Below are 22,102 nucleotides of genomic sequence, written 5' to 3'. Positions count from 1 at the left end.
TTCGTACAGAAAGCCGCCAGTATTCCTAGCATTATGCCTCCTCCATCTTTGATTAAATCGACTGTTATTCCATCCTCTCCTGCCGCTTTTCCCCGTTTCATGCCCTGCAAGGCCCTTCTGACCTCATCTCTAGTTATAGGAGGAGTTTCTGTATAGTGTTCATTACTGTTTCGAATAGAATACTTCTGAGTGCTCTGGGTACTGTACAGGTCAGTATAGAATTCTTCCGCTGCTTTTACTATATCTTCCAGATTGCTGATGATATTACCCTATCTTTCAGTGCATACATCTTGGTTTGTCCGATGCCTAGTTTCCTTCTCATAGATTTCAGGCTTTGTTAATTTTTTACGGCTTCTTCAGTCTTTCTCACGTTATAATTTCGAATATCACTTATTTTCGCTTTATTTATCAGTTTTGAAAGTTCCGCGAATTCTTCTTATCTGTTGAGTTGGACACTTTCATTGTTTGTCGTTTCTTTATTAGGTCCTTTGTTACATAGGAGAGCTTCCCTACTGGCTGCCTTGGTGCCTTGCCTCCCACTTCAATTGCTGCCTCTGAAGCCACCTCGTTACGGTTTCATTCATTACCTCTATGTCACTATCGTCATTTCGCTGTTCTAAGGCTGCATATTTATTTGCAAGTACCAGCCTAACTTTGTCATCGTTTACCCTTACTGCCTCTAGGTTGGCCTGTCCTTTCTTGATCAATTTTACTGTTTCTCTGTTCAAATTGAGGTGAATCCTAGCCGTCACTAACTATATGATCACAGCACATTACCCTACCAATCACTTCTACGTCCTGCACTATGCTGGAATAGGCAGGAAGAATGAAATCCATTTCATTTCTTGTGTCACCATTAAGGCTTTTCCAGGTCCACTTTCTGTTGCTATGTTTCCTGAAGAAGGTGTTCATTATTCTCCGCTTATTGCTTTCTACGAACATTACCAGCATGTCTCCTCTAGCGTTTCTAGAATCGACGCCGTAGTTGCCAATTGCCGTCTGCTTTTTCCCCACTTTTGCATTGAAGTCGCCCATTACTACTGTATACCGAGTTTGCTCTTTTCTCATCGATAATTCAACATTTTCATAAAACTGATCTACTCCTACATCGTTGTGACTGGATCTTGGGGGTAGGCTCGTACTATCTTTATTCTATACCTCTTATAAGTTTGATTACGACTACTGCCACCCTTTCGTTTATGGATGGATGGATGGATGGATGGATGGCGGCTATACCCTTTGTAACGGGCGGCGGCTGGCGCCACCTAGCCTTTTGTCCCCCCCTCCTATTTTATTATTATTCTTTTTTTCCCAACCTAGTTTTTACTCCCCCCCCCCAAAGATAACTATCTAAAACAGTAGAGGAAACATTTTGTCCCCGATTTATGTTATTATCTATCCCTTGACTTCCTCCACCAATCCTCTAGCCTCCCCTTCGTTACTGCCACTCTTTTCTCATCTATTTGCCCTCGTTCCCCGGGAAAACCTAATGCCCCTTCCATATCTGCCTCTGTTCCCTCTGCCTGGGTCGGGCGAAGGGCTGTGCATCTCAGCACTATATGTTCAGTGGTCTCCATTTCTGCTCCGCAAGCTGCGCACCGAAGGTCCACGTCTTCAAATTTATCCCTGTATGTTTTCGTCCTCAAAACCCCCGTCCTAGCCTCGAATAATAGTGAGCTGCCCCGCGAGTTATCAAATAAGAGCTGTCTCTTAATCTCCTGTTTTTGTGACCTATACATTGATAGCGATGGCTTTCCGAGCATTCTTTCTTCCCACATTTTTCTTTCCGTCTCCTTCACCTCCTTTCCCACACTAGAACCACTTTGGATCCCCTCCCTCGGCTGTAGGTATCTATTCCTCAGCTTCCTCGTTCGGAGTGTCCACTTTGTGTTCAAACTTTTCATGTACAGATATTTGTACACTTTTCCTGCCCACCTTTTTTCCTCCAGTGCTGAGAGTCTCTGTTAAAATTTTATTTTACTTATTGCCTCTCTACCTTCAAATGACGTCCATCCCATGTCCCCCTGCACTCCCTCATTAGGGGTGTTCCCGTGTGCTCCTAAGGCCAACCTGCCTACACTTCTCTGTCTCGTTTCCATGCATGCCTGAACTTCCGATTTCATGCACAGTACTGAATTTCCGAATGTGAGGCCAGGTACCATAACCCCTTTCCATACGCCCCTAACCACCTCGTACCTATTATAATTCCAAAGTGCCTTGTGTTTCATTACAGCCGAGTTCCTTTTCACTTTTTCAATCATGATTTTTTCCTGTTCTTCCAAGTACTTTTTGCCCTCGTTTAGCCATATGCCCAAATACTTGTATTTTTGAACATGATCAATCTTAGTGCTTTGTATTTCCAATGGCTCCCCCCTTTCTGCATTGTATACTATTACCCCAGACTTCTCTCTACTGAATTGGAGTCCCAATTTTTCTCCCTCCTCTCCACATATGCTCATTAGTTCCTGTAGTCCTTCTCGGGTGTCAGCAAGCAGTACCATATCATCTGCATACATCAGTCCGGCTAGTACTTGAACTACCTTCTGCCCTTCCAGCATATAGCTTATGTCGGTTCCTATTGTGCTCTGTTCTAGTCTCTTTTCCATTTGGCTCATGTAGATCATAAAAAGCAGAGGTGACAATGGACAGCCCTGTCTGAGACCGCTTCTTATTTTAGCTGGCTTTGTAGTTTCCTCCTCCCATGTTATCTCTACCTCATTATCTGTATAAACTTGTTGTAGGAACTCTATCATCTTTCTCTCTAGACCATATTCCCTCAACTGGCTCCATAACTTTTCTCGGTTTACATTATCATAAGCTCCTCTAATGTCTAAAAAGGCTATCCATAGTGGTTTCTGCCTGGCTGTCGCTATCTCTATGCACTGTGTTATAACAAATAAATTATCATCTAGCCTTCTGTTCCTTCTAAATCCATTCTGCAGTTCTCCCAAGATCTCTTCTCGTTCTGCCCATTCCTCCATTCTCTCCTTCGCCATCTGCATTGCTACTCTGTATATGACTGATGTGATAGTTATTGGCCTGTAGGATTTAATGTTGTCCTTGCTTCCCTTACCTTTGTAAACTAATAACATTCTGCTTGTTTTCCAGTCCTGTGGAACATCTCCCCCTACTATTTGTTCCATAAGTTGTCGTAATTTTAGTTTACTTTTCTGGCCTAATATGCTTATCAATTTCATAGGTATGCCGTCAGGTCCTGTCGCTGTTCCCACTGGGACCTTGTGTTCAATTCTGTCCCATTCCTTACTTGTCATCCTTCTGTAATCCTCCTCTAATTCTGTCCTGCTGTTGTCATTATTCTCCATTTCGTTACCCACTGGCTCTGCAAATGCTGCCTCTATTGTTAACCTAATATATTCCTGAGCTTCCTCTCCCTCTACCTTTGTTCCATCTGGCGTGGTCAGTGAGTGCTGAACCACCTCTGTCTTCTTATTCTGTTGCCTAATGTGTTCCCAAAATTTCTTAGAGGCATTCCTGTCTTTTTTTCGTATCTCTAACATCCACTGTACCCCAACTTTTGCTATCTTGGCTTGAATTAATGCCATTGCTTCTCTTTTCATTGCAAGGTATTCCTCCCATTTAGTCTCCACCTCTTCTGGTGTGGCTCCCCTTTTCTTCGCTGCTCTGTGTTTTCTGCACGCTTCTTTGCGTTGCTCTACGGCTTCCTTAACTTCTCGGTCCCACCAGCTTTTCAGTTTATATTTACCCTGCTTACTTCCTAGTTTCCTAATCTGTCCCTTCTCTAGCTCTCGTTTAAAAATACCTATTAACTCGTCGTATGTCCATGCCCTTTGTGGTTGCTTGGATACCATGCTTTCAATGTTTTTCGCCACTTCTTGTAGCTGCCTGTCATTCAATTTGCTCATACCTTTCCTTTCTTTAGTTTCTACCAGTGGTACTGTCCTTCCAAAACTGATTTTGATTCGTTTGTGATCACTCCCCAGGCTTTTTGTACCTTCCTCATCAATTTCCATACATCCCAACCGTTCATACAGCTTGTGGGACATTAGGCAGTAGTCGATTGTCGAGTGGGTGTTATTTCTTTCCCATGTTATTTTCCCATCACATTTAATTTCAGTATTAACTATCACAAAATCATGAGCCTCACAAAAATCTACTAACATCTGCCCTGTTGCATCTGTCGCCCCGTCAAAGTATTCCAAATGTGCATTCATGTCCCCTAGGATGATTATCTCCCGTTTCATAGCTACCTCCCTGATGTCCTTGGCCATACATTTGAAATGTTCTGCATTCTCCTCTTTCGACCCATTCCCCGTTTTCAGATACACAACTCCCAGGATTGTCTCAACATTCCCTACGGTGCCCTTGAGCCACATGTGCTCACTGCAGCTCTCTCTTACCCTTTCCCAGTCCTGTCCCTTCACTAGCGCTCCAAGGCCTCCTCCTCTGCGTTCTTCCCTTTTTCTGTTGCAACCCACCCAGGTGTATCCCGCAATGAATGGTGGCTCTTCCTCATCTCTTAAATGGGTTTCGGCAACTCCATATACCTGAAAATTTTCCGTTTGTAACTGTTCTTCTATTTCGTCCCACTTAATGCGATTTCTTCCCCCTTGCATGTTGATGAACCCCACATTTACTGCCTTCTTCCTCTTCCTCCTCCGTGCTCCTGTCCTGCCCCCCCTCCCCTGTCCTTCATCTTTTAGGTTTTGGCTTGCAGGGTCGCCCTGCGCACCTGCAAAAAAGCCTGAGCCCTACGACCCACCCTCGTTCCTACCTGCCATCCCGCTGGTGTAGTGTAGTGGATGCCATCTGGGCCGAAAGGGGGGAAGTTTTTCCCTCCAATCATTCGGTTCACCTCCACCACATCACACTTCAGGGCTCGCCCCAACTCCCTAATAACTACATTTGCCGCCACTACCTGCTCTTCAATGAAAGGGCCCTGTCCCCTGATCTCTGGGACAGTACACAGGGCAATGTGCACCGCCTCAGAGGCCGCCCTTAATTTTGCGACTCCCTCTTGAATCTGCCTGCCCAGCATTCGCCCCCTATTCTGTAGGACGTCATTCACCCCAGCGTGCAAAATTACTAGGTTTCTTCCCTCACTGTTTTCCTTCAGTTTGCTTTTGGCTCTCTCCGCCACAGCTTCGAATCGAGCCCCCGGCATACACTCGACCTTCACTCGTCTGTCATACTGTACTGTTCTGAGGCGTGCTGTTTGTATTCGCGATACGTTGGAGCTTCCAACGACCCAGACCTTTCGGTTTTCAAGCAAATCTTGCCTCCCTCCTGTCTCTGTCGGCTGGGTCTTCCCTGCCTCCTCGCCTTCTCTGCCTCCTGTCGTCTCATCCCTCTGCACCTGTGTCGCCCGTGGTCCCCACGTCAACGTGACCGCCCCCGATTCTGCTCCACTGGGCGATCCTCCTGCTACCTTTTCCTTCCGTTCCTGCTGTGTCTCCCTCTCCGCTTCTCTCGCTCTCATCTCTTTCAATTGTTTCTCCAATTGCTGCCTTTTCTCTCGCTCCTCACTCCATTTCCGTTCTGCAGCCTCCATTCTTGAGGCCCACTCCCTCTCGACCCTTTCCTCAAACTCTGCGCGTTTCGTTTTTTCTTTCTCCAGTTCCTCCTTTGTCCTCGCCATTTCACTCTTTAGTTGCTTCTCCAAATTCTCAATCATCTTACACAGCCTGCACACGAAGCCGTTCCCTTCCGCCTCCGCCACGGTTTTGAATGTCGTTTCATCCAAATAACACCATCGTTCACACCTCTCACACTGGACGAGGTCCCCACCTTCCTCTTTGGCTTTTCTAGCCGGCCGTCCCATGGAATCTCTTGTCCTACTGTTATTTAACCGTGTAAAAACGAGGGAAAAAATTAACTATACTAAAGACCACTGGGAATCTCTAGAAGAATAAAGGGAGCTAGTAAAATAACCAAATCAATAACCAAAGGGAGAAAAAAAAAGACAACGCACACACACACAAAAAGCACGCTTTTAGCCCTAACTATTAACCCTTTAGTCCTAACTGTTATGTGTTGGCCACGACCTACTTTATCGCCCTGTTCTCCTGGCTTCGCAGTGCTCCAATTCTCTGCAACCTACGTTACTATGCTGGCCCTATCTCCATTTAGATTTGCCGCCGCTGCGATTAGAAATAAAAATAGAAATAAAACTTAGCTGTCGGCATCCGTCCGTCTGGCTCCGGCTCCGGCTAAAAATGCCCAATGCCCAAATGCCCAAATGCCCAATGCTGTAGAATTCGTCAATGTTGCTCGCTATGTCCTTATGGATTAGGAATCCTACCCCGGATTGCTTCTTATCAGGGTGACCTCTATAGCAGAGAACATGACCGTTATTCAGCAATATGTAAGCCTCACCAGTTCTTCTAATCTCACTAAGGCCCATAATATCCCAAACAATACATGATAGTTCCTCGAAGAGTCCTGCTAAGCTAGCCTCACTGGAGAGGGTTCAGGTGTTAAAGGTTGCAAGTGTCAGTTTCCATTGGCGGCCGGTTCGGATGCAGAGATTCTTAGCACCCTCTTCTGCGTTACAAGTCTTACCGCCGCCTAGGTCAGGTGCTCCGCAGCTGCTGGGGACCAACGGCCATTGATTAATTGAATACATCATGTCAGGGGAGGTTGTGGCCGAACACTGCACCAGGGAGGCCAATTCCTGTTCTGGTGAGGGAGGGTCTGTTCAGTTTAGTGGGCCTTCCTAATTTGTTTGTACCAGGATTAGTATAGCCTCTTTCGCTCTCGGCATCTTTCGCCGGTGTCAGGCGTCACTCCAAGCCTGCAGATGTAGTGCGATGGAGAATGCGAAAAAAGAAAAAAATACGAGGGGGGGGGGAGGGATGGGAACTTCCGACTACCGCAGCCAAGCATTCGACATAGCTCAGTAAGATAATCCCGCAGGCGGCTAGGCTACGTTGGCGCCGAAAAGTACGGCCCAAAGGGCCCTACATGCCTCAGCGATCCGCTGATTTGTCCGCGCTTTGCGGGTTTGGTGATCGTCATAGGTTGCCCGATCGCAATACAATTCTCGCTCGCAATAGAATTCTCGGGAACACAAACGAAAATAAGCAAGAAAGAATAACGGCAGAAGTAGACGAAAGCAATGGACGCATATACGATCGTTCTGACGTGCTGAAAATCTGTGTTAGCTTTAAAGCTAGGTGTTGATGCTACTTGCCTTCCCCTATTCTTTGCGTGAAAACTGTAAGCAAAAACCTTCCCGTCATTTTTCTGTGCACCTCTTGTGCGGAAATTTCGCATCCTCAAAGAAAGTCCGTTTTGGCAGCGCGCCTCGTAAGTTGCTGCGCATAAGTTCTTGGACGTTTGTAGTGTTATGGAGTGTGTAGTGCCAACGTCGACTCGCGTATTAGGTTCCCCGAATGTGTTATCAAAATCTGTATAAGCTAGCTTCTATGTATTGTGGGCTTATAAAGAGGGAATCGCGGCAAGTGCAGATGTTCGAAATTTGTCTGCGCTATTTTTCTAGCGTTGTCACTAGAAAGCATGTGCAAGGTATCTCGGTAGTGTATTTGCAAAGCCCTTTTCCTTTGAGAATACTTCAAAATTGGTGCCATCCTGAGAATTTATTCCAAGTGCATCCAACTTGCTAAACTCCACGGCTAGAATTTGTAAATTGCAATATGGGTCATAAGATAATTAGTTTGCAGAGTTAATTAGTGGACTATGCATTTCAATTTTTACCACCTCACGAACTAGAGGTGTTATATCTGCCACAGGTAACCTTTAAAAATATTCGAAAGTGTTCGCTCAAACACCGTGCATATAGTTTCATATTGACGTTTCCTCGGTTGGCAACCAACGAGAATAAAAAAAAATAAGCGTCTTGTAGAGAGCGAGGGTCACTGCTACATTCCAGGCGACGCGGGAATTTATGCTTATCACTACGACTGATACATCGAACACCGTTCCAGAACAAGTGTGCCATGCAACATTTCTTTGCAAAATACTGCTATAGGCTTTTGAGTGCCCGGAACCTCAATTGGTGTGAACATGCCGTGAATGGCACACTGTGTGTAGTGTAAAAGCCACATGGTCTGCCTGCGCAGGGCATTATGCAGAGCGGAAAAAGAATTGCTGGTCCATATATCATCGCACATATCTCATCAAGCGAAATTGCTATTTTATCTGCATATAATGGCAAGCGGATCCAGAGGCTCCCCCCCAACCTCCCCATCCTTGTCCCCAGACATGCCGGATTCTCTGCGCATTGATTGTGCAAAGGGCTCCCTCTTATCGCCATTTCATGCTCCATAAGCATTAATGAGCTCTTATGTTAGGTCTGTGTGTAAGCAAACTAGCGTGAAAAGGAATAGAGGGGCACTACGAAAAAGCTGGTCAGGCATCCCCAACACCAAGAAGTTTGAGAGCCCCTGCCTTGTGTAACTGTGCACCGTTATATCTCAGAAAGGCCTATATGTTAGCACACATTCCAAGAGAATATGAAGTGACCTACATAGGGCTTCAGTATATGACTTATTGTGAAGAGGCAATGCACATTAGCGAAATGATGTATACATATAGAATAGAATTGCTAATGTCATTTTGCTTCCACACAATTGTAGACAAAAGGGTCAGTTGTTGCAGAATAAGAAGATACCAACAAAACAAGTAGGTTCATTCACGAGTGCATTCACACTGCTTATGTTCTCAATGTCTCAGAAATCTAGTTTAGCTCTAACTAAACAAGGCATCAACATATTCGTTCTACTTCAACAAAACTTCCAAACAGCTCAGGACATTAAGGGATCAGAAAAGAAATATGCCATTAGCTTTTCTTGTGCACACATAATACTCTTTTCATGCACAAAGATGTTCAATTAGGTAGTGGTCTACTTCGATAACATGTCGTAGGGAGACTTACAGCATTCGCAATTTATCGCTAATGACTATTTTGCTGTACACAGGAGTCTCTTGTGGCCATAGCGAATAAACGAGTACTTCGCTGTTGAGCCGTTACATCAAAGGGATTTCACACGATCATGGCCACTGAAACATGTGCTGAAAACTGATTACTAAAAATGTCTGTGCAACCTTCAACACACCTGGTCTAAACTATATCATAATATAACTAAATCACTTAATTGTTAATTATTCATATATTTATTTCCACAATGTGTGACTACATAACTGGTACCAGACTTTACGGTGGTGCTCTCAGTTTTGAGTCATGTCACATCAGTGTTCAAAATTGTTTCATTGCACTTTTCAAACAAAATGAAACAGCTTGTAACATTATGCTGGAACATGTGAATTACCCTAGCAGCTCAACATATCCCCGCATATAGTAACGCTTGTCTAAAAGAACGCCATGCAGCATACTGCTCACATATGCATTTTCTCAGTTTATTTTACTTTTATTAAGACATAGACACCTACATTGCTTAACTGTGTGGGTGAAAAAATGCTATTTGAGTTCACAAGTTATAAAGAAGTTTTGAAAGAAGAACGTGCACTGAAATGGTCACGTGTTGGCGCAGGCGCCTCTTCACGTGACTGTAAAGTGTCTAAGCCCGCAGGCGTATGTGTTACCAAGACAGCTGAGTGGGTGTGAGGGTAATCCTTAGCAGTGTAACTTGTCAGAAAGGAGAAAATTGTTTTGCGTGTTTACTTATTATATGTCGGTACTTTGTTGCCTAAAACAGATTTAAACAATTGGTCAGCAAAAGCATAATTTTTCAGATTTCATGTAATGCGGATGGGATAGGGCCAGAAGTGAAACAACTCGTTTAGAATACATTTCAGATAGTTTTCGAAAAATGAACAGCTATCACCAAAATAAGTATAAAACAATGTGCACATACCGGTTCATAACATTGGCAAGTTCCTGTTCCGTCGCATGTTATGAAGCACTGTTTACTAAAAGCAGAAGTGGAGTATAAGGAAAAATGGGCAATTTGTTTGCACACAAAGTGTTCTTCATTCAGTAGAAATGATCTCTGTATAGCTAGGAAAGCCTAGCTTCCCGAGAAACGCATACAGCCCCTACTACACACGTCATCATATTTTATCCCTATGTTATGCTCAAGGGAGGAGTTACTAAGCAAGGCAATATCATCAGCGAATCGCAGGTTACTAACGTATTCTCCATTAACTCTTATCCGCAATTTTTCCCAATCCAGGTCTCCGAGTACCTCCTGGAAACACGGTGTGAATAGCATTGGAAAGATCGCATCTCCCTGCCTGACGCCCTTCTTTATTGTGATTCTGTTGCTTTCTTACGGGGGACTAAGGTGGCTCTGGAGCCGCTGTAGATATCTTCCAGTATTTTTACATACGGCTCGTCTACACCTTGACTCCGTAATGCCTGCATGACTGCTGAGGTTTCGACTGAATCAAACGCTTTCTCGTAATCAATGAAAGCTATATATGAAGGTTGGTTATGTTGCGCACATTTCTCTATCACCTGATTGATACTGTGAATATGGTCTCTTGTTGAGTAGCCTTTAGGAATTCCTGCCTGGTCCCTTGGTTGACATAAGTCTAAGGTGTTCCTGATTCTATTTGTGATTACCTTAGTAAATACTTTGTAGGCAACGGACAGTAAGCTGATCGGTATATAATTTTTTCAAGTTTTTGGCGTCCCCTTTCTTATGGATTAAGATTATGTTTGCGTTCTTCCAAGATTCCGGTACGCTCCAGGTCATGAGGTATTTCGTATACAGGGTGGCCAGTTTTTCTAGAACAATCTGCCCACCATGCTTCAACAAATCTGTAACCTGATCCTCCCCAGCTGCCTTCCTCGCTTGCATTGCTCCCATGCTTATTTTACTTCTCCCGGCCTTACTTGTGAAATGTCAAGTTCCTCTAGAATTTCCTCTTCCATTATGGTCGTGGTTGCCACTGGCTGGTACTGTATATATCTCTACAGAACTCCTCATCCACTTGAACTATCTTATCCATATTAGTTATGATATTGCCCGCTTTGTCCGTTAATGCATACATTTGATTCGTGCCTATTCCTAGTATCTTCTTCACAGCTTTTAGGCTTCCACCGTTCCTGAGCAGGCTCAATTCTATCTATACTATACTTATCCATATATATATATATATATATATATATATATTATAAAGCAACTAATGTTCTAAGTGTTCCAATGTTACTAGAAGATATTCTGGTTTAGGAAGTGCCTATTCAAAGCATGAAATATTCGTACTAACTGAATGAAAATAAAAACAGTTATTTCTTGGATTTATTATATTAAGAACATGCCCTGTGCATAACTTTCCTCGTGAAGAAATTGCTTACGAGAAACTGGCACAACTGCAATTCACAAAGAATCTTTGCAAGTTTTGAAAAACATTATTGAACAGATTTCCTGCCTTCTGTCCACAAAAGGTGTCACTGTATACTCGATTCCATATGTAAATTTTATAGAAATATTTTTATAGAAATATGTAGGAATGAATTAGGCAACTCAAGACGTAAATTACTCATGTATATAAGTTACAAGAGCCTTGTGTGCTAATAATGAACTTTCCAATTACCACCACTCAACCTCTCTTGCAGCCCTCGATAGGATAAAATACTGACATCACTATATAGCATGCTGTCAATCAGGTACTCAAATACCAAGAACAGACAATGAATTCTGATTAAACATGCTTTTATTTGGTGCTCCGAAGAAACAGACAGTGGAACGCTAACTTATTAAACAATCATTTGCTGTAAAAAAGTACCATTTGCAAAAAAAAGAAGTATGAACAGAATGAGATCATAAGTATCTCGGGGATGAACCACATAAACCAGAACCTAGAGCCAACAAATACATGAATTGGTCCAAAAGAACACGTTCATATGTACCAAAAGAGAATACTGGGGAAAAAGCACAGAGCTTAGAAGGCAGATCTTTCAGACATCTGCAGTGTAATAATAAATACAACGAACATACATTGTTTTTAGGGACATGAGAACAGTAATTTTTTGAGATAGGGATGAACGATTGCTTTTCTAATAAAAAAACATATTATTACAAAGAAACAGCTAATTTTACCGTCTTCATTCTATTGAGGTTTAGCTGTACGCTTGTTTTTTTCTCAGCTGTAAAGGCCTTGTGTGGGACACTTTTCAAAATTTCTTTAGCTCCATGTTTTATTACCTGCTGAAAGATCTAGAGCAAATATGGGGACCTGAAAAAAGTGTTTCAGAGACCATATCAGACCACATCCTGACATTTGTACTACCTGATGCAGTAGAACACTATGCTACAAGCTACACGCCCATAGATATTTTACACAAGCTCTAGTTCAACATAGTTGTTGACCTACCCTGCAGTATCATGGTGCTGTGCTCTCCACTTATGTCCGCTCAAACTATGAGACTGCTTAAAGGACACGGAGCAGACAGTACAACTGTATGGCCGGTCACCCATATGAATGCGCCAGTGTACCTTCATTGCACTCTTTAACGAGAAGCCCTGAAGGCATAAAGGGCACTGATATGTTTTCACCTGTGTGGGTGTGCAGGTGTTCATTCAGGCGGTTCTTTCGTGAGAAGCTCTGAGAGCATGAATAGCACTGATATGGCTTATCGCCTGTGTGGGTGCGCAGGTTGGATTTCATGCTGCGCTTTTGTGAGAAGGTCTGAAGGCATGAATGGCACTGACATGGCTTCTCGCCTGTGTGGGTACGCAGGTGTTAGTTCAGGTGATTCTTTCGCGAGAAACTCTGAAAGCATGAAGGGCACTGATATGGCTTTCCGCCTGTGTGGCTGCGCAGGTGGGATTTCATGCTGCCCTTTTGTGAGCTCTGAAGGCACGAAGGGCACTGAAATTGTTTCTCAGCCGTGTGGATACGCAGGTGTTCGTTCAGGCCGGTCTTATGCGAGAAGCTCTGGGAGCATGAAGGGCACTCATATGGCTACTTCTCGCCTGTGTGGGTGCGGAGGTGATATTTCAGGCTGGCCTTTAGTGAGTAGCTCTTAAGGCATAAAGGGCACTGAAATGGCTTCTCACCTGTGTGGGTGCGCAGGTGGGGCTTCAAGCTGGCCTTTTGTGAAAAACTCTTAAGGCATGAAGGGCACTGAAATGGCTTCTCACCAGTGTGGGTGCGGAGGTGGTTATTCAGGAGAAACTTTCGCGAGAAGCCGCGAGAGCATGAAGGGCACTGAAATGGCTTCTCACCTGTGTGGGTGCGGAGGTGGTTATTGAGGAGAACCTTTCGCGAGAAGCCGCGAGAGCATGAAGGGCACTCATAAGGCTTCTCGTCTGTGTGGGTACGCAGGTGGGATTTCAGGTAGGCCTTTTGTGAGAAGCTCCGAAGGCATGACTGGCACTGAAATGGCTTCTCACCTGTGTGGGTGCGCAGGTGTTCATTCAGGTGACTCATTCGAAAGAAGCTCCGAGAGCATGAAGGGCACTGATATCGCTTTTCACCTGTGTCGGTGCACAGGTGGGATTTCAGGCCGGCCTTTTGTGAGAAGCTCTGAAGGCACGAAGGGCACTCAAATGGCTTCTCACCTGTGTGAGTGCGGAGGTGGTTATTCAGGAGAAGCTTTCGCGAGAAGCCGCGAGAGCATGAAGGGCACTGATAAGGCTTCTCGCCTGTGTGGGTACGCAGGTGGAATTTCAGGTAGGACTTTTGTGAGAAGCTCCGAAGGCATGAAGGGCACTGAAATGGCTTCTCACCTGTGTGGGTGCGCAGGTGTTCATTCAGGTGACTCATTCGCAAGAAGCTCCGAGAGCATGAAGGGCACTGAAATGGCTTCTCACCTGTGTGGGTGCGCAGGTGTTCATTCAGGTGAAACTTTCGCGAGAAGCCGCGAGAGCATGAAGGGCACTGATAAGGCTTCTCACCTGTGTCGGTGCACAGGTGGGATGTCAGGCTGGCCTTTTGTGAGAAGCTCTGAAGGCACAAAGGGCACTCAAATGGCTTCTCACTTGTGTGGGTGCACAGGTGTTCGTTCAGGCGGTTTTTTCGTGAGAAGCTATGGGGGCATGAATGGCATTGAAATGGCTTCTCGCCTGTGTGGGTGCGCAGGTGTATCATGAGGTTGCCCTTTTCTGAGAAGCTCTGTGAGCATGAAGGGCACTGATGTGGCTTCTCATCTGTGTGGGAGCGGAGGTGTTTCGTAAGCTTGCCTTTTTCTGAGAAGTTCCGAGAGCATGAAGGGCACTGATTTGTCTTCTCGCCAGTGTGGACGTGCAGGTGTTTCATAACGTTGTCCTTTACTGAGAAGCTCCGAGAGCATGAAGGGCCCTGATAGGGGTTCTCACCTCTGTGAGTGCGCAAGTGGAGATTTAGGTGGCCCTTTCGTGAAAGGCTCCAAGAGCATAAAGGGCACTGATATGGTTTTTCGTCGGTATGGAAGCTGGCATATGCGTCCAGATGAAACAATTTATCAGCCTCGTGGTCACATAGGTCACATCGGTGCAGGTATCCTTGCTTTGAGTTGTCACACGTGGCAGTTGACGGAGAAATAGGAGACCTCGATGCTGCACAAAAAAAAACAAAAGTAATTAAAGATAGCATGAAATACAAAAAAAGAAAACAGGTGCAGAATCTAATTACAAGCTTTACTTTTTTATGGGGGCGGGAGACCTTGAGGGTGATTTCAAGTATGATTAAGCAAAGAAATTTTGATGGTCCTTTTAATTTACTCAATAGTTCTGCATTTGAATGCTTGACGATGCTGTTTGTGATGTCCGCCTACAATAAAAATTATTTTTTAGAAAGGTGTAAAATTAGAAAGTTAGAAAACGTGGAGTGTTCGAAGATTTTCACGGATTTCTAGCAACCTTAACAAAGTGTTTAAACATGCTTTGACCCAGCATGCTCTCTGATTCTTAATGAGCAATTGAGGCCCGGATGCCGTACTCGGAACTTGCAAAGCTTAGGATCCTCTGGCACAACAAATTTGTCTAATGTAAGACTTCATCAGTCGGTTTCTTGATCCCACACCAAACATTGGCAATGCTTTCGTAAGTTGAGATTGCAAGGAGCCAGCTAAGAACACTATTATAACGCGATAACATGAAGAGCCCCGTGTTGATGTCCTGCTATGGCGTCACGGTGAGTGAAAATTCTCATATATATTAGGTATCTGTATATGCCATACCTGGCTATACTACATACGGTATATGCGGGTTATACAGACACACCATTCAATCACTAAAGTCGCTCATATGCGATGTCGGGAGTCCTGCACGGCACACCGCAGCGAGGTAGAGTGAATACAAAGCCTGGGCTGCTGCGGTGGAAGTCTCCGAGGCCCCGCCCAGCGTTGCCTGCCTGCGCGGCAAGCTACACAGAGGAGACTGGACTAACCTTTCGCTCCGCCGTGCATAACCGTGCAGCCAAGCACCCGCAAGAGAGGGAGAGGTCAGTGGAGAAGTGCAATAGTGAACTGCTGCTTGTGCATAGGTGCGCAGCTACGCGTGGTTCTGATATAGACCAATCTTGATAGAATACGTATTCGACGCGGAGATGTGGGAATTTTAGGCTGCTTCGGTGAATGAGTGTAGAACCCTGGGGGAAGTGATGCACTCAGCACGCAACGGTTGGGTATTTTTTGGTTTAGTGGACAAATCTACTTCATGATATGCATTGGCAGGACAATTTCACTTCCTTAAAGTGAGGTTTTAAATTCAGTGATCTCTATGGGGATTTCAGAGAATTTCATGTACTTCGTTATATCCATTATTTTCTTATATCCCGTTTCGTTATCAAGAGGTTCGAGCATTCGTTAACAACTTAACGCAACATAGCGACTCACACAGAGGAGGAAAGAATGACAATGAATGTGGGGAAAAGGGAGTTTCTACACCCAGGAATGGAAAGATCGAGAAGTTACCCAGGAGATGATGAAAGCTTGAGCAGTCGAGAACCTTCCCCAGAAGTGTAGCTTTGTGGCAGCGCACGCTTTACTGCCAAACAGACGCACCTCAAATTGAAATTTATGTAATCCCTACCGAAACCCTGACCTTACTCCTAAATGTTTACGATTTTTGGTGCGAGCTACAGGTGCAAAAATATAACAACTAAAGTGGAACAATTTGACATGCACTCTATTCACTGCGCTCTGCTCAGGCGTCCTCTGCCAGAACCCATGAATAATGGCATAAGTCAGTGCCACAGTCACTAACACTGAGGCATACAGAGGCGAATCAAAGAGCACAATAGCACTTTGGAACCAGGTAAAAAAGGCAGATAGTTTCGTTTTCAGCACGAAACGACTGCACAATGTGGGAACCAGCACACAAACCCGAAGTGTGTCTCACCTACTTCGGCAAATACTAAAACAAAGACTCACAGACATTCTAGTTCTAAATATTACAATTTCTCTAATCGTGAAATCGTTTATTGAAGCAACATATCAAACAAATAGTTGATGTTGCCTTCAATAATTCTCGAAGTCATATATTATTGTAAGTGACGTCACAGCATTGTAGGAGACATAGGCACACCCTTGAGGTTAACCTTGACTCATTGGCTAAGAATTCGGTGCCTGTGAGGCGAAGGGCGCACACCGCTTCGTTTGAAATTTTAGCCCTTTTTGCGGGGTAATACTGCGAAAAGTCGCGCTTATGCGAAAAGCTCTGATAGCAGATGTGCCAATCACGCGGCTTCTCCTCATGATGTTGCACTTTTGTGCAATGAGTGAGGATAGGACGTATATCGCATAGTCACAACTGTCGCAATATTTAGGGCAGCTCTGCTGCAAATCCTTGTGCTTGACAATTCGTAAGGAGCCGTTGTATATGCTTCTCTGTCCACAGAAGCATAAAAAGTAATTGAATCGGCCAATTGAACATTTTTCCAACATAAAATTATAGCAAAAATTCTAAACGATCTTAACAACAGGCTCATCCTTCACTTATGCCAAATGAGCAAGGTTCACAGTTCATGGAGAAAGTTAAGTTTATTTACTACAGGCATACATAGTAGAAATAGATAACTGAAGCTGCGTCACCATACTTTCCTTTGGTCACATTTGTTTATTTTAAGATGCCACTACAAAGCAAAATTAAGCCTCTTCTCTGCAGAGTGACGTTTCGGTACACCACAGTTAGTGCTATTCACTCGCTTTCCTTAAATGAATCTTCAGATTCACTCCTCAGTTACCAGACTTGAAAAGTTTTTTTTTAAGATTGAAAGTTTATTGCAAGAATCGCTTTTCACATACATCATTCAAACATGCATCGCCACATCAGGGGGGAGGCTAAAGTCTGTGTGTGCCTGACGAGGCCCGCCTTCCTGGTGATGACAACGAATGCATTTGAGATGGCAACAGGCTTCCTCGTGCTGCAGCATCAGAATCACACCAAAAAAGAACACCCACAATTCTGCACAGTATAAAAACGTTTCAGCATAACCCATTTTTCAGCTACAGCTGTGAAAGAGAGCAACACATACAGCACTAAAAAATAAATAAGTAATCGGACACGTTTCCCACAATAAGTCGAAGTTGTGTGCAATATCACTCCAGGAATGAGGTTCCCAAAGAGCTCCAGCTACATGGGGAAGGTACGAGGGGAAATCCGGCAACACTGCTGCACGCAGCTGTTCCCCCTCTCTCTATTCCCCCCGGACTCGCTTCGCTGCGCCCCTCATTCTTGGCTCAGCAGCCGTCCGATATGGAGGTTCCCATTGTTGATCCCACCATGCGTAAATTCATTCCGTCATTCGCTTTTTGTCGGCCAAAGGGACCCCACCCGCGGATATTCATCGTCAGTTGACAGAGGCGTATGGCGACAAGTGTATGTCCGTTCAACACGTCTGAAAGTGGTGCAGGGATTTTAGTGCCAATCGGAAGGAAGTCCACGATGAAGAATGGAGTGGAAGACCGCCAGTTTAGGAGAAGGTTATCGAGATGGACCAACGCGAAGTGCTTCAAAACAGTAGAATCACCGTCCGTGAACTTGTTGCTCCAATTCCTGGGAGTTCTTACGGTACAGTGGAAAGAGCTTTGCTTTGACTGAAAAATTGGGGTTTCACAAGTGTTGTGCTCGACGGATACTGCGGCTATTGACATCAGACCGCAAGGAGAAATGCCTTGACTGTGCTCGCCAGTTTCTTCAAAAGTGTCAAGAAGATAAGGAAGTATTGTTGGATACCATTATTACGGGAGATGAAATGTGGGTGTTTCATTTCACTCCCGAAACAAAACAAAAATCCAAACAGTGGCGTCACCCAGAGTCAGCAGTTGGAAAGAAGTTCAAAGAAGCTCCTCAATTCTGTTGCCAAAGTCATAGCCAGTTTATAACGACAGAAAGCTGAGGTAAGGATTCATTATGCAAAAAAGAAGTGAGGCGTGCAGACAGGACACAAAAGTAGAGAAGTGAACAACACGAATTGCGGACAACACATTTCTAGTACTCTGAGCCCTTTTCCATGTTCCCCTACTTATCTGCACAATCCTGCTTCGTTAGCTTGCTTAATTGCGATATGTATGATCCGCGCTAGAACCATGTCATGGTTTAGTCGTAATCGCGTCGTCCCATTAGAATTTCAAATGATGTGCGGCTTCCCTCAACCATCAACTGGGCATGCCAGGAGGATAGGAGCTATTCTATCTGCTGAATCATGGCGCCAAGTTAGGTTCTATCAGGAGTGCCTAAAGGTCCGTTGCGCGGCCCTGGGAGACGGTCGCCATTGGAACCGCCCCTACGCCGATTGGAATAGGTTACCCGTGCAACACGCGGACTTCCTATGGAGGATGAAACTTCCGGAGCTTCAACAAAGTAAGAGGAAACACCTTTCTATTAATTCACCGTCAAATAACGTACTGGTTCTTGGAGACGCCATCGTAAGTGATAACCATAGAAGAACCCTTGTTTTAGGTCCTAAGCACTGTTTTAAGCCTCACATAAAACCCGTTGACGTTTTAAGCATACCGCGCTACATAACAAGGTTCGTCCCAGAAGAACGCTCGCGCTGTATTTCAGATTGCATTGCTAGCATTAAACAATCAAATTCTCACTTTAAGACGTCTGACCCTCTCCGACGATTAGTTGATTACCTTGTGGAGCATAAACTTAGACCAGCAATATCTGACAAGGATGATGATGATGAAGCAACATTCACTGGGCCCGAAATAAATCGGTGGTGCACGCAGGCACCAGACGGGGTGGTTCCCTAGTTACGGGACCCATATGTTTCCAGCAGCTCCTGGCCCCTGTCCGTCAGTGCGAGCTGAATCGGTAGGGCGGGGCTGGATAACAAGGTCTTCCATCGCTCAAGGGGTTGGGGATTGGGGGTGTTGGTGGGAAGGGGAGGAGGGGGGGTCTTGAGTTCTGTGCACTCTGCCAAGACGTGCGGCAAGGTGCCCTTTTCTCTTCTGCAAAAAGGACAGAGCATATCGTATTCCGCAGGGTACATGCGGTTCATCAGTACGGGATGCGCAAGCGATCCCGCCTGCGCTCGACGCAGGATCGTCTGTTGTTGCCTGGTGAGTTTGGGGTGCGGTCTGGCAGTCTGCACCTTTCTTCTCGGTACATCCGGGTAATGTCCCGAAAGCTGGTAACCGGGTGCGGTAGCTCTGCCGGCTCGTGCTCGGCCCGGATTGACATTTCTCGGGCATGGTAGTCGGCGATGGTGTTGCCTGCTACCTGCGAGTGAGCCGGGACCCACATGAGCTCCATGGCTCTTCCCGGAGGCTTGTGCTTGGCTAGAATGGCTCGGGTCGCGGAGGAGATTACCCCCCTGCGGAAGCTTCTGTAGGCTGTCTTTGAGTCGGTGACTATGGTGTCCACGCTCGGCTGTGCGAGTGCGAGGGCTACGGCCGCTTCTTCGGCAACTGCGGGGTCTGTTGTCTTCAGGGACGCGCTGACGATCAGCCTCTCTTTTGAAGTAACCACCACGGCTGCACGGTCACTGTGTTTTTGGAGCGAGGCGTCCGCGTAGAGGACCCTGGGGTTCTCTTCCAGCTTACGGGCTAGGGCTTTGGCTCGCGCGGTGTGCCTCTCGTCATCCTTGCCCGGCGTCATGTTCCGGGGAAGGGGTTTTGTCTGAATTGTCATTTTCCAGTCTTCCGGAAGGGCCGTCTTGATGGGTACTGACTAGATCTGCCATCCTATCTTGTGTAGGACGGCTCGTCCGTGTTCCGTGTGACTGAGCCGGATTCTCTGATTAGAAAGGTGGGCTTCGATGAGCTCCTCCACCGTGTTGTGGGCGCCCATGTCTAGCAGTTTTTGCGTGGACGAGTATATGGGCATGCCCAGTGCTTGTTTCGTTGCCTTACGAAGCATCATGTTTAGGGTGTCCCTATTCGCCTTCGTCAGTTGGAGATACGAGGCGGAGTAGGTAACCCGCGACACGACGAACGTGCGTACCAGGCGCATGGCATCGCCCTCTTTAAGGCCTCGGTTTCTGTTGGATACCCTCCGAATCATACCAAGTATCTGTTCGGTTGTAGTCTTGATCTTTGTGATGGCGGCCTGTGCCTTTCCGTCGCTCTGAAGTAGTAGGCCGAGAATCCTAATCTGCTGTGTTGGCTTGACGGTGGTTCCGGCGATCGTAATAATCACGTTCGGCGGCAGCTCCTTCTTGGTTTTTCCCGGTTGGATAATGAGCAGCTCTGATTTCTGGGGAGCGCAGCTCAGTCCGCACGACTTTGCGTACTCGTGCACGGTCGTTGCCGCCCGCTGCAAGACTTCCCCCATCCAGGCGTCGGATCCGGCTCGGGCCGTCCACACCGTAATATCGTCGGCGTAGAACGCGTGGTCCACGCCTTCGATTTGCTTGAGTAGATCGGTCAGAGGCAGCAGGGCCAGATTGAAGAGCAGGGGCGACAAGACCGATCCCTGAGGGGTGCCCCTATCGCCGAGCTCGACAGGGTCCGACTTCCCTTCCCCTATCCTGATGGTCGCCGTTCGGTTTGACAGAAAATCTTTTATGTAGCCGAATGTCTTTCTGCCACACCGGGTTTTGTTTAGATTCTGCAACACGCTCGCGTGGGACACGTTGTCAAACGCTCCCTTCAGGTCGAGGGCGAGTATCCCGCGCGGTGCGTGCCTCGTTGCCGGCTTGACGACCAGTTCGTGGAGTTGGATCATCACGTCTTGGGTGCTGAGATGTTGCCTGAAGCCATACATCGTTTCTGGCATCTGATCCGTTTCTTCGAGGTGCTTCTGCAGCCGGCGAAGGACCATGCGCTCCATCACCTTCCCCACGCAGGATGTGAGGGAGATGGGCCGCATGTTGTCTATCGTGAGGGCTTTGACGGGCTTTGGAATGAAGCGGACCTCGGCGTCCTTCCATTCCTTCGGCAACTGCGAGCTCTCCCAGGCTTCGTTAATGTGCTCTAGGAGGCCGCGGGCCGCTGTACCGCTCATGTTACCGAGCAATTTGTAAGTTATGGCGTCCCTGCCGGGTGCACTTCTCTTGTTACTATCATCTATCGCTGTCCACAGCTCCATCATGGTAAACGGCCGGTCCAGTTCTTCGTTGTCGTGTCCTTCGTACCTCTCGGGCACCGGGTACTGGCCCTTCTCTGTCTTTAGGTACTTGGCCTTCAGGTCTTCCAGGAGCCTGCGGCCTTCTGCCTTGTACGTGTTCAATACTTTGGTGAGGTTGCGATTGGTCGCAGTTTTGCTACTCAGCGGGTCGGTCAGATGCCTCAAGAGACACCACGTCTTCCACGTCGAGAGCTTGCCCTGTAGGCCGTCGCAGGTCTTCAGCCAATTTTCCTTACATAGTTTGGCCGCGTACTCGGCGATCTGTTTGTTCAAGACTGCTATGCGCTTGGCCAGCTTTCTATTGTGTCTCTGACGTTTCCACCGCCGCGTCAACGAGTGTCGGGCCGCCCACATGTGAGTCAGTCTGGCGTCCACGTACGGTGTCTGCGACGTCGTTGCGATTTCTTGGGTAAATTTATCTAGAGCCTTCTTCTGGTCCCTCGCCCAATCGGTGTAGGTCCTTTGTCTTTCAGCCTGTCCCGTTTCTTCCTCGGATGCCTCTTCTTGTTCTTGGGTAAACTTTCTCATCTTGTCCCAATCCGTGATCCGCGCCGTCCCCAGTACAGCCCGATATCGGAAGCCTCGGATCGTGATACCGATCACGCTGTGGTCCGACCCCAGGTCCACTTCTTCGCTTCTCCAGGAGACGTCTAGTGTGCCCGATAGCCACGACAGGTCTGGTGTAGTGTCCCTAG

At 46.3% G+C, this 22,102-nt stretch overlaps 1 protein-coding gene across 9 annotated transcripts in view; it reads right to left on the bottom strand.

Annotated features, from left to right (window-relative positions):
• Positions 1–11,597: 11,597 nt before the first annotated feature.
• The window catches only part of LOC139048756 (zinc finger protein 271-like), a 344,730-nt gene continuing 334,225 nt past the window's right edge, over positions 11,598–22,102 (bottom strand). For all 9 annotated transcript variants that reach the window (XM_070523327.1, XM_070523328.1, XM_070523326.1 and 6 more), the window contains one exon: positions 11,598–14,444. In XM_070523327.1, the coding sequence (XP_070379428.1) occupies positions 12,871–14,444 (1,574 nt within the window). In that variant the 3' untranslated portion in view covers positions 11,598–12,870. The remainder of the gene's footprint in view (positions 14,445–22,102) is intronic.

This window comes from Dermacentor albipictus, chromosome 8 (assembly GCF_038994185.2).
Source record: "Dermacentor albipictus isolate Rhodes 1998 colony chromosome 8, USDA_Dalb.pri_finalv2, whole genome shotgun sequence".
NCBI lineage: Eukaryota > Metazoa > Arthropoda > Arachnida > Ixodida > Ixodidae > Dermacentor > Dermacentor albipictus.
The sequence above is the reverse complement of the archived record's forward strand: the minus strand, read 5'-3'. Positions and strand labels throughout refer to the sequence as shown.